General features: G+C 39.7%; 1 protein-coding gene across 18 annotated transcripts in view; it reads left to right on the plus strand.

Moving 5' to 3' along the window:
* The window catches only part of AFDN (afadin, adherens junction formation factor), a 142,243-nt gene that overhangs the window by 99,094 nt on the left and 25,123 nt on the right, over positions 1 to 18,026 (plus strand). For all 18 annotated transcript variants that reach the window (XM_021938064.2, XM_021938075.2, XM_021938067.2 and 15 more), the window contains 4 exons: positions 13,601 to 13,666; positions 13,874 to 13,947; positions 14,470 to 14,588; positions 17,248 to 17,442. In XM_021938064.2, coding sequence (XP_021793756.2) covers positions 13,601 to 13,666; positions 13,874 to 13,947; positions 14,470 to 14,588; positions 17,248 to 17,442 — 454 coding nt within the window. The remainder of the gene's footprint in view (positions 1 to 13,600; positions 13,667 to 13,873; positions 13,948 to 14,469; positions 14,589 to 17,247; positions 17,443 to 18,026) is intronic.

Genomic DNA, 18,026 nt, shown 5'->3' on the forward strand with positions numbered 1-18,026 from the left:
CAGGTGACAGTCAGATGATGCCCAGATGAAGAGAATCCTCTCACTTCAAGGAGGAGCTCCAGAAGGAAGGTTCTGCCGGTTATGAACCTGGGAGGGAGAGGGGAAGGAGTGCAAAAGGTGTCAGGGAAAGTGCCTCAGCCCAGACACCCAGGCACGGGTGCAGAGCCCTAGGTGTGCTCAACTGTGCCGGAGTCCAGGGAGCCCATGCTGCTTGAATGGGCTCCACCTGGCCTCTGCCCATTTGTACATCCATGCTGCCGCCCACACCTGTCTTTGCTTCTTGTTTTTAGATCCTTGCACTTGGTCACCTCTTCCACCACCAGCCTCTCTTAATCCCTAATCCCCTCTTCTGTGGGGTTGGAAGTCCCTTGAGCTGCTGTGTGTCTTCTTTGTATTTGCTCTTACGCAAGGAAGCCTCAGAAGAAACACAACCTTCTCTCTATATCTTCAGTGGAAAGTAGTTTCATCATAAAAATCACTGACTCTGGAATCTTTGCTATTACAAAAATATTTGTCATTTGTGATGAAAAGTTACATTAGGTATCCGTGTAGCACAATTACTGGCTTCTGTGAGTCTAATGTGATTCAGGAGTCTGCAGGGGCTAGCTTCAGGGTATATTGTAATTTCAAGGCTAGGTCTGTACTTTTACTAGTATTAGAATAAACAATATGAAAGTAGTGGCTAATTGTTAAAATAATACTCATTTCAGAAGAGAATATTAGTGCCTATTGTGTGAAAAGTAGAGTGTACATTTTCACTTTTAAACTTCAAATCTCCAGCGTTTAAAAAAAAAAAAAAAACTTAACAAAAGATACTTAAAAAGATTTGTAGAAAAGACCAGGAAATAACAATGTTAATAGTACTTCTAACTGGGTTGTAGGTTATAGTAATAGAATTGGGGCTTAATGGGGCATAGTAACAGCATAGAAGGTTAGGTACATGCAGTCAAAAAGATGGACCTTCCACCAGCTGAAGCTGGGTTGGGGATGTGTCCGATGTGCATGTCTACACTGCACCTGCAGATTTGTGACTCCTGAATTAAGCATGCCTCCCTCCCCCTCCTCAGGTCACTCACACAGCAAGTCTTCCCTGGTAAGAGGAAGGTGAAGGTAGCTGTCCCCTTATAGCAGGACACTCCAAAAGACAGCCTGAAGAGGTTTTGAGCATTCGCTCTGTTTGACATCTCCGTCTCACTCTCCCATGCATGGCTTTGCTGCCTCCGTGAGAAGTCAGGCAGGAAGAGGTAGAGAGTGGCTGGAAAGGCCCTGCTGTTCCCTTTGCTGGGGACATAGACCTGTGTGTCCCTTTTCTAAAGCGGGGCGTGATCTTCCCTAACATGTAGATGATGTTCACTTTGTTCTTGTTTTTGGTCTTTTCCAATACCTTCCACAGTGAATAATGTGTATAAACTGAAAACTGGAAGAAAAAGAAGGGAGTTCAGATTTAGTTCTAAAATGGTGAACTTGGCCAGGTGCCATGGCTCATGCCTATAATCCCAGCAGTTGGGTTTAGTCTGAGGCAGGAGAATCACTTGAGCCCAGGAGTTCGAGACAGTCCAGGCAGCAAGGTGAGACCCCATTTCTACAAAAAAATGAAAAAGGATGCTGCGTGTGGTGGTGTGCGCCTGTGGTCCAGTTACGCTGGAGGCTGAGGCAGGAGGATAGTTTGAGCTCAGGAGGCTGAGGCTGTGGTGAGCTGTTTTCTCATCATTGCATCCCGGCCCAGGTAACAGAGCAAGACCCTGTCTCATAATAATAGTGATAAAATTCATCAGCTTATAAAATAGATTTAGTGAAACTAAGTGTGGATTTGACGTTCATGGAAGTTATTTTTTACCTAGTGATGAAAGTTTTCTTCTCTTGCCAAGATGTCTGTGATCTTAGTCACTTTATTAGCACCTGCCCCTTGACCACTTGAAGAATGAGACAGACAAATATGAGTGAGGAATTATATGATCGATGGTCATTATCCATGGCTGTTTGCAGAATGTCTAAACTGCGCTCCAGAGTGGAAGTCAGTGCTGAACTTGAAGGATGAGTCGGTGTTAGCGAGGTCAAGGATGGCAGCGGACCCTGTACACAGGCTCAGCCCAGTTTGGGCTGTCAGGGGAAGCCATGTGGGGTGTGTGGAGAAGCAGATAGGACCAGATCATAGAGTACAGTGTCAGCAAGCTTTTTCTGTAAGGGGCCAGACTGTGGAGATTTTCTACTTTGCAGGCCATGTGGAATCTGTTGCCCTGAGTAGTTCTGCTGTCATGGCAGCCACAGGGCAGTTTGTGGCATAGCGTGGCTGTGTTCCAATAAAACTTTATAAAGAAAGGCCTTGTGATGGTGGGTCTGGACAGAGCTGAGGATTTTATTATAGGTGAGATAAGGACCCTTGAGGTTTAAATGAGGCATGATATGATTAGAGTGCAGTTTTTAAAGTTTATTTTTACAATTCTGGAACATGGATTAGAGCCGCTCAGAAGTATAACCAGAAACTAATAAGTAAGTTGTACTAGCTTTCCAGTACAACTGGAGGTTGTACAGGCTTACATTAGGGACGTGGCAGTGGAGATGACGGGATGGTTTGCTGTGTGTGCAGAGGACGAAGGCGTTCTGGAACAGACGCCCCGTGAAGGTAAGCATCTTCTCTTGTCCACTATTGAAGAGTTGTCAGTTTCTGGTTATGGTAGGTACTGATACATATTTGTTGAATGGCAGTTTTTGGATTGGCTTGTGAGTTGCATTAGTGGATGAAAGAGGGAAGTATCCAGATGAATCTTGATTCTGTGTTGAGCAACTGGACACATGGAGGTGTGATTTATGAAGGCAGGAAACTGAAGGGGGCAAGGCATGGTGGCACCAGGAGTCCAGCTTTGAACGTGTCACACTGGAGATGTGGGATGCCTGTTCAGGTGAGTGAATAGATTATCTAGTAGATAGTTGGATAGTGAAGCTCAGAAGGTTAGAACTAGAGATAAAATTTGAATGTCAGCATATAGATGATCTGAAGGAAATAAAGAAAATGGCCTATTAATTGGACAGTGTACCATTTTCAGAAATGAAGCATCTGTTAACGCCTTTTCTTGAAATGAGAGAAATGAATCTAGCAGTTCCGTGGCATACTGGATTACTAAATACAGTCCATTCTTTTCCAGTTTACTTGTAATTTCTGGTACTGGGAAAGTCATCTAATACATACACACTGCTGAGATGACACTGTATAGTTGATAGGTGTGTGGGTCTGCATAAATTATTATAACAGAGTGGACCTATTTTTAAGATTTCAGGGGAGTGTTCTGAGTGCAGGGTAGGGCAGTATACAGGGAAATTTCGCCATTAGCTCTGCCTTGCGTCTTACTGAGCCTGTTGGTGTGGCGGTGTCACGTGGGATTCTGTTCATGTCTGGGCTCCGCAGTCACGCTGCTGCTGTGCATATTCTGCTCCTGCCACTGGCAGCCTTGGAGCATGGAGCACATGGCACTGCCTCTCAAAGTCTTAGTTTCCTTGCCTTTAATGTAGCAGTAATAGTTATAGTTACCTCAGCTCTTCAGAGAGAGAAGCTGTGTCAGGCATGTTGAGCCTGGTATTGGATAATCACCTGCTGTTTGTATTCTTGTTAGTCTCATGAGTGTGTGGTATATGTTTTTTTTCTGCAGAGGGGCCTATAGACTTGTGTGGTTAAATTTTACCCCTAGTCATTTGTGTGCTTTTGTTGTTTTCTATAAGCTGTGTGGTTTTTGTATTTGGCCTGTTCTTTTTTCCTTTTCTAAATTGGTCTATGGCTTAGCTGCTGTAACCCTGAACCATGTTTTGATGTTGAGTTCGCTGACTCGCCTTCCACATGGTGGTTAAGTTTTATGAAATCCAGATGATTTGGAAGCACTGTGGGTATGCAGTTTACTTTTTAAAACATTGCTTTTGGGGACGATCAGCAGGCTACTTCTTGTTCATCTGTGGGACAACATGATGCTTCCTGTTTAATGTGGATTTTAAAATTACAAACAATTCCCTCCTTTTTATTTTTCTAACTCTTTTTAAAGTTTAAAAGTACAAAGTAAACAGCAGTCAGCGTGGACTGGTTACGTAAGAGTCTGAATATTGCGTTGGTTCTAGGTCGTGTTGATAAATGCCATACAGGGTCATAGCATCCAGCGCAGAATGTGGCGATCCCGGTCTTGAAAAACCAGCTGTCTCGGTTGCTGTTGAAAACTGAGAGAATAGACGGTTGATTTTCAGTTCCCGAAGTTGTTGTGGTCCCGGAAATGAAAATGTGGTTCTCTGTTGTTGGAAGAATACAGTCAGTGGTGAGTTTCTTCAGGGGGCAGTTGTTGGTGTTCTTGTGCACACTGTGGTCTTGAAAGAATGCTTTTTCTTTCAGTATAACTTGTTTAAACCTGTCAATAATTAACTTGCTCATGAAGCAACAACCATTTAATGTAGCTTGTAATTACACACTCAGATTTTTTTTGCTATTTTTGTGCTGCAAATTCTTAAGCTTCATAAAAACGTAAGCCTTCTATATGCTTCTTATTTAAGAAAACAGCCATGATATTTCATCCTGCTGGGTATAACATGGTGAAGGTTGCTTTAAATATGATAACTGCCACTATGTAACTTGCTGAAGACATGGACAAGAATATCCATGATGTAACCTATTTTTGGCCCCATTAGGTGGTTTTAACTACAGCCTTTCTCTAAAACCTGTGTTTTTTAAAAGTGAACATAAAAATGACACTTTTAAAAGTACTTAGGATATTTTGCTATTTTATTTAAAAATCAATGGTTAATTAATGCGTTAAGTATGTTCGAGTTTTGCTTTTAGACAATGTACTGATTTAAAATTTTAAAATCTTAAAATCTTAGCTTAAAACACAAGATTCCTATGCCCTAAAAATGAGAGGGTAAGGACTGTTTATTAACATGCCTTCTCACTGTTTAGAGTCAGCTTCTCACATAAACTGTAATTTAGTCCTTTGAAGACTGAGACCTTCTCTTGTGTTCTTCAATGGTCTAATTATGACCACGTGGGAAACACCTAGTCAAACAAGTGAAGTCAGGAAATTCCGGGTTCCTTTTTAAAGTCAGTCCCAGAGTTCCTATTGTGCTTACAGTTTCTTCCATGGAGATGCCAGAAACATCTTTCCACTAAGTTGTATGAAGTGACGCGGTGCTCCTCATGGCTTCTTGTGAATTTGGAAACAATATATTTTTGTGCCAAAAGCAAAATAGTAAATGATATAAAAGAATATTATTTTTACCTAGTTTATAATTTTGGCCTAAGTGCTGATTTCTTGGATTGACTGAAATACTGAATTCAAGTACAACATTAACATAACAGAATAGGAACATAAAATGTTAATCCTCTAGAGAGCCATCATAGAAAATGATGATAATTTGTAGAGTTTGCCTGGATGTAGGATATTGGCTGTGGGGTAACCCAGAGGTTCAAACTGCCCTGGGGTTGCCCCATCTCTCTCAGTGGAATCTAAAGTGATCCAGACCCATCCCCTGCACAGGCCAGGATTCTGGGGAGCTTTGTCAGGAGTGTCAGGGTCGCCTCCAGTGGTCTCTCGTGCCTGAAAATCTGATGAGTCGCACACCACTTTGCGAGGCTGAGAAGAGTGTCTCCGCCCTGGTGAAATTCACACACCCTGCATATGTCGTGTGCGGTCTTTCTGGGTTTATGGGCCTCCTGCATCCCATCTGTGGGGCCACCTTCGTTCCCTTCATTTTATGGAGAGGGAAGAGATGGATGTGGTGTGTTGGGTTTGTATTTTGTACAAAGCATAACCGAAATCCAGAGCTGGAACTACAGCCTTGCTCATAGACACCAAGCTTAGTTACCTTGCTCACAGCGCCAGACCTGCTGGGGGTAACTTACCATGGACTTCCAAGGTTGCTGAATGTAGAATTCATATACAAAGTGAATTTTAGAACTGATTATTTCAAAATTAAGGTAATTCCTACCCAATAAGAGAGATCTTTAGAATGTTTTTAAAACCCAATCCTGGATTTACTTACCCGACTAGAAATAAAGCAATTGAAAAACCCCGAGGAAAGTAGCAAGTGAGCAGAGTGTCGACTGAAGCATGCCTGATGACTGAAAGATTTCTGGGCTCTGAGGTCATTCCAGCCACTTATTGTTCTAAAATCACCAGCCAGAGAACCCAGGCTGGGTTTTCTTACCTGAGAACAATAGGGTTGGATTGATGATTTGGCCAGCATATCTTTCTTCCTCCTGCTTTTTTTTTTTTTTTTTGGATTATGTTTTAATGATGTCTTTATGCTGTTTATCACGTTGTACTCCCACACGCACTCAGGGTTTGCTACTGGAATGTTTGAAGCCTAGGCTCCGCCTGACCGAGCCTCCCTGTGCGTGTGGGGAGACGACCTACACTTCTATAAAACCTCTTCTGAAAAGGTGCAGTAAAAGAATTAGAGAAGACATTTGGGGAGCAGTCTTTTCCTTCTTGCCATTTCTCGTCGGATGCACAAAGCAACTTGTAGGTGCGTGCTCTTTCTCAGTTCTAGGGAAAGTTGAATGTATAGCAACTGAGTTATTTCTGTTTTTTACTATAATTTTTGATAACTTTTTGTTCATTTACTGCCATTCTGTCTTGTAACTCATCCTACAGGTAAATTTCAGATACAGCTTTGGTTCATCCTTTCTTGTCCTCCTTGTCTCTCCTCTCCCTCGTTAGTCCCATCCCCCTCTCAAACCCTCTTCTTTCCTTTTTAATGGAAAGAAAGGCAGTTTCAAGAGGCATTTTAAGATTAAAATGTTAAAAGATCAAACAGGCAGTGATCTTTGTGTTTCCTTTTTGCCTTTTTTTTAAAAAGGATACAAGATCTAAATCTTCTGCCAGTGTGTGCTCCACACTGGGTGTTCTCTAATATGCTGAAATTATGTTGAAGGGCACAAATGCTGAACGTAGCAGTTTGGATGCTGTACTGCAAATGTTCTCCGGGGCCTCCAGACGGGGGAAAGTACATTTAAAAATTTACCTCTGGTGTTTAAGTTTGGTTAATTAAGTTCCAAAATTATACTGAATGAAATTTGTAGTTCCTGATGCCTTTTGAATCTCTAACTGCTTTTCAGAAGACCTCTGCCCCAACTTTTCTTTAAAGGAACTGATTTGTTAAATGAGGAATGAGTAATCCTGAATAATTATGATTATTCTTTTAGTTTTGCAAAGAATAAATGGACTAAAATGCAATAATATCTTTTCAAATACCGTATTTAGGTACCTTTAAGCAAGTAATCCTTAAAACTATTTAGCCTTTCTGGATTTATCTATAATACTGTGTTCTCAATTTTAATGGCTCTTTTGCTTTTCTAATCAGGATGTGTAATGTTAGCATATATACTGTAGTACGGTGTATATACTGTAGTATGGTAAAATCTTGTTTTTGCCATATTATCTGCGTAATTGTAAATGTGTTGCTAGTACCTGTCATTACTCATAACAAACATACAATGAACATCTACATTATTAGTGCAGCGCTGTCCGATAGAAATATATGAGTCACATGGGGAATTTTCAGTTTTCTACTAGCTGTGTTTTTTTAAAAAGTGAAGTTAATTTTAATACCATATTTTATATTATCTAATACATCAGAAATGTTATGTCAACATGTAGTCAGTATAAAAATCATCAATGAGATGGTTCACATTCTTTTTTCCATACTCAGTGTCTGCACTTCCATGTTTCAGTTTGCATGAGCCACATTTTCAGTGCTCTGTCACCACCTGTGGCCTGCCAACTGCCATACTGAACAGTACAAGTGTTTAATACTATTTCACTAGTGTTCTTGGAACTGTTTCTACATTTCTGTGATTGTTTTTGGTTGGTAATTGCATAGCTTATACTTGAATGTTCTACATGCTGATACACAACAGCAAAGAACATAGAGCTTCTAGACCTGGCTGTTCTTTCTTGGTTGGAAAAGAAATAGAATTACCATAAAATGAATTTTAATTGTGTGTGCACCATTGTGGAAAACATTGTGGCAATTCCTCAGGGATCTAGAACTAGAAGTACCATATGACCCAGCCATCCCATTACTGGGTATATGCCCAAAGGATTATAAATCATGCTGCTATAAAGACACATGCACAGGTATGTTTATTGCAGCACTATTCACAATAGCAAAGACTTGGAGTCAACCCAAATGTCCATCAGTGACAGACTGGATTAAGAAAATGTGGCACATATACACCATGGATATATGTACTATGCAGCCATAAAAAAGGATGAGTTCGTGTCCTTTGTAGGGACATGGATGCAGCTGGAAACCATCGTTCTCAGCAAACTATCGCAAGAACAGAAAACCAAACATCGCATGTTCTCACTCATAGGTGGGAATTGAACAATGAGATCATTTGGACACAGGAAGGGGAACATCATGCACTGGGGCCTGTTGTGGGGAGGGGGGAGGGAGAGCATTAGGAGATATACCTAATGTAAATGACGTGTTAATGGGTGCAGCACACCAACATGGCACATGTATACATATGTAACAAACCTGCACGTTGTGCACATGTACCCTAGAACTTAAAGTATAATAATAAAAAAAAAATAAAGACACTAATTATTTTAATAAATTTTGAGTTTAGCCTTAATAGACTACATAGATTGTGCGTTATTGTTTAGAAATAAAACCTAAATTAAGTGGTTTAATATTTCTGAAATTAATAAATTGTTTCATACAGTTCTTTTTAACCATAGGCAGTACAGTTCATAAAGTGGGGTAGGTAGTGAGAGCTCCATAATGTTAAAGGATTGTTATGGCTCAACAGATGACAGTTTGCTGAGGCATCTGACCAGCAGCTGAGGCAGGGATGCAGCAGAGCTTCTTTACTCTGCTCTTCCCCCAGTCAGGATGCACATTCCAGGCCTGCACTGCCATGGCCAGATTGAGAAACCTTGGACAAGTGGACACCTTGTAGCTGGACAGAGATTGTGGTGGTTCGGGTTGAAGGTAATTGCCCATATTGATGTGATACAAATAGTCAGACATTTCCTAGAGTTCTTTCATCTCTGGGTAGTCATCTCTAATTTTGTTTTGCTAAGATAATTACCAGTAGAACTGTAATTTCTCCATACAGCAGTTGTAGTTAGAATTTTTATGACCAGTTTATGACTGTGAGCTGCACCTGAAGTAGAAGTAGGATCCAAATAACCAGAGGTGATAGGAGGGAAGGGCATGTGGACGGGGCCAGTGGGTCTGCGGGAAAGGAGTGTGTGCAGAAGGTGCAGAGTCAGTGGACGGGGAATGTGTCCGCGGGAACGTTTGTGACGCAGAGCAGTCCGTGAAGTGGCGGCCCAAATGCCAACCGAAGTGTGGACGCCTCTTACACTATCCAGATCCATATTCTTTACTTGCACATTGTTTTGTCTTCCTGTGTCTAAGAGTGTTTTCAAAATACATTTCATGATGCATTGTCTTGACTTTTAATCAAATTCCATTTTTATGACCAACCTTGAATAGACCTTTTAGATTTTCATGAGTGTTTTGAATTGAGGTCTCTAATAATCATGAATGCTTTTTAAAAATTTTTTGTAGAGACAGGATCTCACCATGTTGCCCAGGCTGGTCGTGAACTCCTGGCTTCAAGCAGTCCTCCCACCACAGCCTCCCAAAGTGTTGGGATGACTGCCACCATGCCTGGCTCTATCATGAATGCTTATTTCCTTAAATGAAAACCTCTTTTTGTGACAAACAGATATATTTATAAATTCAGTTTACTTGGAATTAAAAGAAGTGGTTATTACTTAGAATTCAGATACATTCTGAATATATAAGAAAATAGAATGTATCTTACTTGTGTCTTTCCTGACAGTCATGAATTTGAGTTCCCTTCCTAAAAGGGCACATTGGGTGCCACAGCCTGAAGTACTTTTGTATCTATCTTTCTAAACTAGTAATTTTACAAAGTTTTATTGCTAACCCATATGTAATGGGCATATCAGTTGCTTCTTAACTTAGTGTTCATTCTGTAAAATTACAGACCTCCTCATCTTAGGTTTTTAAAATAGGAAATTGACCAAATTTCTTATTGATCAATGTTAGTAAACTGTAAGTCAATCTAATTGAGAAGCTCTTCTGGAAGGGATAGAGCTCCTTATATTCAAGAAGCTTCTAATGGAGTTGGAGGAAGGAGCCATTTGCAGAGGTAGCTGTAATGCAGGACACAATGACTCACTGCTCAAAGAGAACAAAGAAAGTCCAATGTGATGAGAACATAAGTGAAGAAGAGATGATATCTTCCCTGACACTGGGAAGGTGAGTGGGCTGGCAGGTGAGTCTCGGAGGTGAATGATGGAGAGCATTTGGGCATATACCTTGCATCAGAAAGACAGTTGGTGTAGAGAGAACATCAACCAAGTCATGAACATGAGTCAGATAGAATGGGAGGAGGTGAGGGGTGATTTGGGTGGAGAATGACAAGAGAGGTTCATGGACCCGTGAATACCTCATGCAGGAAGCTACTGTGAATTTTTACAGTAGCTGGCAGTTACAAGAGTCTGGTCAGGATAGTGTGAGCTGAGCTGTGCTTCAGGAAACATGATTGGACGTAGGGAGACCAGAAGATCAGTCATGAGGAGAGCTTCCTCATTTTGCCAGAATTGGTCTGAAATTTATGATGTAAACTTCAGCCTATTTAAATATAGGTAGTGCAGTCAAATATCAGTAGTACATGATCAGTTTTGCTTCGGGATTTAAATTTAGGCATTAAATTTCACATTGCATATAGTATCCTAAATTACCTACCTTAAAATGGTAGAGGATTTTGGTTTCTTGAAATGCCATGTGCCGTTCATATGGAGTCCACATGTTCAGCTTGCACGTTGGCTGTCTGCTTGTGGAGGGTGGCTAGGATGGAAAAGAGCCTAATGGTTGCCCTCAGGTATGTGATTACTGCTCTGAATGAAGGGGTTGAAACATGGAGTAACAGGTGCCACGAAACTGAAATTTATTGTGAAATTGGAACAAAGACATCTGCCAAAAATGAAAATTAGGAGTGGCAGAAGAGCTGACTGGCAGGCAGCTCCAACTGTATATGCAGGGTCTTGGGTTGTAGGAAGAAATGAAATAGTCCTGTTCTCATTTTCTGATACTATTCTATTTTATGATTTTAAGAACAGTTTTGTTATTACAGTTTGTCTAAGTAATTGCCATTTTTTGGTCTGTATTGTGATCATGTAAAGCATATCAGAAATGGAGGAAGGAGGCTTGATATATTGTTTTAAAATATATATTTGATATTTCCTTGTTTATAATAGTGTTACTAAAAATGCTGTATTACTAGTATTATTGCTAAACATTTTTCTTGTCAGAGATGATAATAATTGGTTATCTTAGTAAAAGGATGATTTTTACTCTTTACAAGGTCAGTATTACATTAACCAGAAGATAATGCCATGTGAAAATGTGAGGTGCCCATTCTCACTGACAGTTGGCATTCCGACATTCAGTAATCATTGCTTTTCTGTAGTCAGGTAGAAAGCAGAGGAAAAAATAAGTAGTGCTTGTAGAACTTTTTAAAAACCTGACCCAGGGTACCAGCTGGAAGGGAATAGGCATGCATCATTTTCAGGAAAAGAAAAAGAAGGACTTCCAGCGCTCCAACTAGAATTGTTAGTGAATGACCACAGATAAACTCTGCTGAGGAATAGAAGCAGCTCCCAAATGGCAAGGGTGTTTGTCTGTTTTGTTCATTGATATGTGCATGGAGCTTAGGACCATACAGGCGCTCGGTGGATATTTGTTCAGTGAATGAAATTGTCATTTAAACAGCCAAGCTATAGAATTAAGGTTATTCATGAATCACATAAAATTATTAAATGTGTAAAAAAATTCGGTTAATTAGATTATGAGGGATTACCTGATTTCACAAATAGGGGTGGTCGGGGGGTGCCATGTCTTAGAAGTATTTTTCCGTAGTGTGTCTTAGGTCCCTAGATTCAAGGAAACCCAGCATTGTCACAGATAATAGTGAGGCAAAGAGCATATTTATTATTCTTTTGCTAAGTGATATGCTAAAATTCAGAAAGTTGCCCTTTATTGAGTGCCTGCTGTATATTTTATCTTTTATTTTTGAAATTGTAAATTTACAAAAAGCTCAGTCTTTGCCAACTATCCCAATCATGCTTTTTATGGCAAAAGGATCCGTTCAAGGACCACAGGTTATATTTGGCTGTTGTGGTTTGTGGACTGTGCTGAATGATTTCTAGAGGGAGGTAGCAAGTGGGCCGTGAGGCATCTGGGACTGGGCTGGAGACTTGCATTGAGGTGAGAGTGGAAACCATCCACAGGAGAGATGTGTGAATAGACACAGAGGGATATCGAGGTGAACAGATGGAAAATTCAGATCAAAAGCTACAAAGGGAGAATATTTGATTTTGCTTTCTGTAGAACTTTTATAAACTTAGTTCCCAGATAATGTAACCACATGAAATTTGAAGTGTACTGCTTTCCAAAATGGAATTGCTTTGTTAAATTAAGAAATATTATACTGTTTTTAAAATGAGATATGTATGGATGGTTTTATGCTTACAAAATTTGACCTGCTACAGGCGTTTTGTTTTGTTTTGTTTTGTTTTGTTTTGTTTTTCCCTAAAGGGAGTCAGGATCAACAGTACTGGCCAGTCAGGCTGTCTTCTGTAAACTTAACTTGTTAACTAAAGGAGACAAATGTAAGTGGTTTCCAAGTGAAAATTACATAGTTCCAGGATGTTACAGAGAATCTGTTTTAATTAAATCATTTGTGTATTTTTACTCTTACCATACAGTGCCTCGCAGTGATTGAAATGGATTTGTATTTGCCTTCAATCGTTGTGACCTAAGGAATTATTCTCAGTTGTATAATATTGTCCATAATATCTAAGTAAGATTTCATGCATAGGACTGCTTTCTTTGATAGTTGCAATAAATTACCCAAAATTTTTATTGTTATAGGGTTAAGTTTAGTATAGTCATGATATCCAAGTAGAATATTGGTGATTCTGAAAGTAATTGTATATAATACTTAAGTCTATCTAACAGAATTTTATTCTTTCATAATATATCAATTCTATGTGAATGGGGTCTTGTTGCTTTGATATTTATTTACGGTTACAGTACCTGAGTTATAATACTGATTATTTTCTGTATGATTTTCTCTTACTAAGTTCCTCTTACTGTTAGCCACAGAAGTTTTTTTATCGTTTAAAATCCTAAACTATATGTATGAAAAGAACAAGGGTATAAGGGAGGATATAGGTAAATGGTGAAATGTAAAAATACTGTACCAAGTTGCTTTTTTTATTAAAATGATTAATAGTATATATCATGCAAGTAGTTCTTAGTTCACTTACACTTGTGGCTGTTCAGAACTATTCTTAAATTAACTTCAGGATTCCAAGTCTCTATTTTAGTCTCATCATTAGCTGATGCATGAATAACTGATTTTTCATAATTCTGATTTTCATGTAAAAATGAGAACCAGGACTTTGTTGCAGTTACCTATGTACATGTTGGGTGGTTTTATTTTTGTTTTACTTTCCTGCATAGTGCATTTCTTACAGTATATTTTCAGTGCAGTGTTTTTGCCTTGTTTTTGCAATAGGGTGCTGGTCAAGATAAACTAGGAATCTATGTGAAGTCGGTTGTGAAAGGAGGTGCTGCAGATGTGGTCAGTATCATTTTGAAAGAAGTAAATTTTCAGTGTGTCATATGTTCAGCAAATGATGTGAGAGATTCTGCTGATACTTTTAGTTATGTAACACTACACAGTGTTTGTTGGAAGAAGAAACAGGGTATCTACTCATTATTACCTTTTCTTCCTCCATCTCTCTGCTCTCCACCCCTAATCCATGCACACACCTGTGGATTTGCCTAGGATGGACGTCTAGCTGCAGGTGATCAACTCCTCAGCGTGGATGGACGAAGTCTGGTTGGACTCTCTCAGGAAAGGTATCATTGGTTTATTTGCTTGAAGCTTAGTATTAGCATTTTTAGGTGATTTTTGCATTAAATATTGAAATTGGAAGATGAAAACTATGCTAAAACATGCTCATACTACTCTTTACCTTTTTTAGTGTACATGACATTTCACTTATCAAATTATAGATATATATTTTAATCTAGTACAGTTTCTTTGAAACTTGAAACATACTCTTAACACTTCTTCAAATTTCTGAATATAACAGGAGATGTGTTACTATTCTTAATATAACAGGAGATGTGTTTGCCTATTTTCATAGTCAGTTTTAAAAGGAGAAAATGGGTAGTGAGTAAGCTGTCTGAAAGTCAGAACCATAAAAAATAAAAAAAAATTAAAATTAAAATTAAAAATAAAGAAAAAGTCAGAACCATTACTCAAAATAATAGATGAGGCTGTGGAACATGATTTTCAGTTGCTGTGATCACAGCTATTCATGACAGAGCAGGCACTGCGTTTTCGTTTTTCTTACATGTGTAATCTTCTTCTCCTAGGGCAGCAGAACTCATGACAAGAACAAGCTCTGTGGTGACACTGGAAGTAGCAAAGCAGGGTGCCATCTACCACGGTCTGGCCACCCTTCTCAATCAGCCATCCCCCATGATGCAGAGAAGTAAGGACCAGCAGGGAGACAGTGGCCAACTGTCAAACAGTGTTCTACAGTCATGGCCTCTTTGAATAGTCACAAAACCCCATGGAGGAGGTAGTGGTGTTACTATTGCCCTGGTTTTAAAAATAAAGAAATTGAGAATGCGAGCGCTTCAGCACAGTGCCTGGGATTCCCATGTGAGCCTTGTGACCTTGGAACCCACACTGTGAGTCACCAGGTCCCCTCCCTGTCACCAGGATTCCCCACAGGGCTTCACCCCCACAGGGCTGGTTGACTGCTGGTGAGCTTCTGTAGGGCCAGCACATGGTAGGTGCTCAGTAGAGAATGAATGTGACATGTTAAGGATGAACTGGGAAAAAAACTAGAGAATGAATGAACGGATTTTCAGTTTTGATAGGCAGACTCAGGATTTAAAGTGTTTCAGTTCTTCACTGAAGAAATAGGCATTTATTTGTATATGTGTAGTTACCTTAGTCCTGCATTTGCTGAGATATGGCATGATGATCTCATTCTGTATACAGTCATGCATCACCTGGCAAGAGGGGTCTATTCTGAAAAATTCATCCTTAGTTTATCTCATCATTGTGCACACATCACAGTGTACTACACAGACCTAGATGGTGTAGCCTGTTGCTCCTAGGCTGTAGACCTGCACAGCATGTCACCCAACTGAATACTGCAGGCCATTGTAATTCAGTGAGAACATAGCTCAACATAGAAAAACTACAGTTAAAAAAAAGGTGTAAAAGAGTAACGATGCTAGACCCGTCAAAGGCCACTTCTCCTGAGTGGGGCTTGTAGGATGGAAGTTGCTCTGGGTGCGTCTGCGAGTGAGTGGTGAGTGAATGTGAAGGCCCAGGACATGGCCACAACTACTGTAGACTTTATAAACACTGTACACTTAAGCTACACTAAATTTACAAAAATACATAGTTATTTCTTTAATAATACATTAACCTTCTCTTGCTCTTAACTTTTTTACTATATAAAATTTTAAATTAAAAAAAAACTTCTGACTCTTTTGTGATAACACCTAGCTTAAAACATAAGCATGTTGTACAGCTGTACAAAGTATTTTCTTTCTATACTTACTCTGTAAGTGATTTTTAAATTTTTTTTAAAATTTATCTTTTCATCTTTTTGGTTAAAATCTCGTACAGAAGCACACACATTAGCTTCAGCCTGCACAGGGTCAGGATCATCAGTGTCACTGTCTTCTGCCTCCACATCTGGTTCCACGGGAAGGTCTTCGGGGCAGTGACATGCCATGGAGCCATCACCTCCAGTGGTGACGATGCCGTTTTCTGGAAGGCTTCCTGCTGGACCTGCCTGGGGCTACTTGACCATTAACTCTTTTTATAAGTAAAGGGAGCACACTCTAAAATAACAGTAAAAAGTATAGTCTAGTAAAATATATAAACCAGCAACCCAGTTGCATATTACATTATCAAGTATTATATACCATGTATAATTGTATGAGCTATACTCGTATACAGCTAGTAGTACAGTCTGGCATGACCATAAACACGAGGAATCATTGTACTACAACTTTACACTGGCTAAGATCATTAGAAGATAGAGATTTTTCAGCTCCGTTATAATCTTAGATGACCACTGTCATGGATGTGGTTCATCATTGACCAAAATGGGCTTATTTGGTGCATGACTGTAATTCACTTAAAAATCTTTTATTTAAATAATTTATTTTTTGGAACTGTGGTTTTATAGCTACATCAAAAAGAATCTCAGGATAAAATCAATACAAATTTAGGGCTTTTAATTAGTTCAGACACAATAGGAGAAAACCATTTTGATTCATAGCACACCTTGTTAAATGTATACATAGACTTCTAAATATGGCCTTTATGGCTTTCTCCTCCGTAAGGCAGGATTCTAGAAACCTCACAACCCAGAACCTCAAGTTGGTACCTAATAGTAACAAATCACAGCCACAGCCAAGGTGTCAGAGAACCTGACCTGCTGCTTATTGAAGCAAACACACACCACCCAAGGGGCATCTCAGCAAAACCTAGTGTGGTATTGTCTGCCTTGCTCAGCATGTTTTTTACTTTTTGTGTAACATAGAGCCTAACATCTTGGTCGTCTAATTTCTTAGTTTGTGGTCATTTAAAAGAAGCAAACTAGAATGTGAGTTAGAAGCCACACAGAGGGAAGCTGTGAACAGGAGATGATAAACCAGGGTGAGCAAGCACAAAGGAGGAGAACTAACAGAAGCGGCGGCCGTCAGGAGCAGAAGGCTCATGTCACATGATGGCTGCTCAGAACGGTGACACTGGGCGATTAAAAGTTCAGATCTTTTTCTGTGAAGTCAGGAAAGCATATTTATCTTTATTTAGTTTTTTTTAAAAAAAGATACTTTAAAAATGGTTAGATTTGTTGTTTAAAACAGTGAAGTTTCAGTTAACGAGAAAATAAACTTTGAAAGTGTTCATCTTCCCATCATTACCAATTAAGTAAAAATATTTTATTTATTCTTAGTATATTTACTTAAAAGCTGTTTTATGATTCTGTAGGAAGAATTGACCTTTATAGGGAAAACCACCTTATTTCTTATGCTAAGAACAATTCTTACGGAATTTTAATGATAATCAGGGTGTTGAAAATAAAATCTTAAGAGATACTGAATATGCTTTGATTCCAGTTTCAGATCGTCGTGGCTCAGGCAAACCCCGACCAAAGAGTGAAGGCTTTGAACTCTATAATAATTCCGCTCAAAATGGGTCTCCTGAGAGTCCTCAGCTGCCTTGGGCAGAATATAGTGAACCAAAGAAATTGCCCGGTGATGACAGACTGACGAAAAATAGAGCTGATCACCGTTCCAGCCCCAACGTAGCAAGTAAGAGTGACACTTTTTTGCTTCCTAAGTACACTCATGGTCACAGTCTGAAGTGAGAGGAGGCACTTTGTGGTTTGTTAATTATTAAAATTATTCTTTGCAAACATTGGCTAACTATGATATGGTTTTCATAAGGGATATCATTAAGTAACATTTCTCTAACAAAAACTAAGATTGAAAAACTTTAGATTCAGTTGATCCCATAAGCAAACGCATTAATAGCATCTCTATTTGGGGTTGGTAAATTACCAAGAGAAACTAAAATATTTTTTACTTTTTTTTTTTTTTTTTTTGAGACGGAGTCTCGCTCTGTCCCCCAGGCTGGAGTGTAGTGGCCGGATCTCAGCTCACTGCAAGCTCCGCCTCCCGGGTTCACACCATTCTCCTGCCTCAGCCTCCCGGGTAGCTGGGACTACAGGCGCCCGCCACCTCGCCCGGCTAGTTTTTTGTATTTTTTAGTAGAGACGGGGTTTCACCGTGTTAGCCAGGCTGGTCTTGATCTCCTGACCTCGTGATCCGCCCGTCTCGGCCTCCCAAAGTGCTGGGATTACAGGCTTGAGCCACCGCGCCCGGCCTTTTTTACA

Source organism: Papio anubis, chromosome 6 (assembly GCF_008728515.1).
Source record: "Papio anubis isolate 15944 chromosome 6, Panubis1.0, whole genome shotgun sequence".
Taxonomy (NCBI): Eukaryota; Metazoa; Chordata; class Mammalia; order Primates; family Cercopithecidae; genus Papio; species Papio anubis.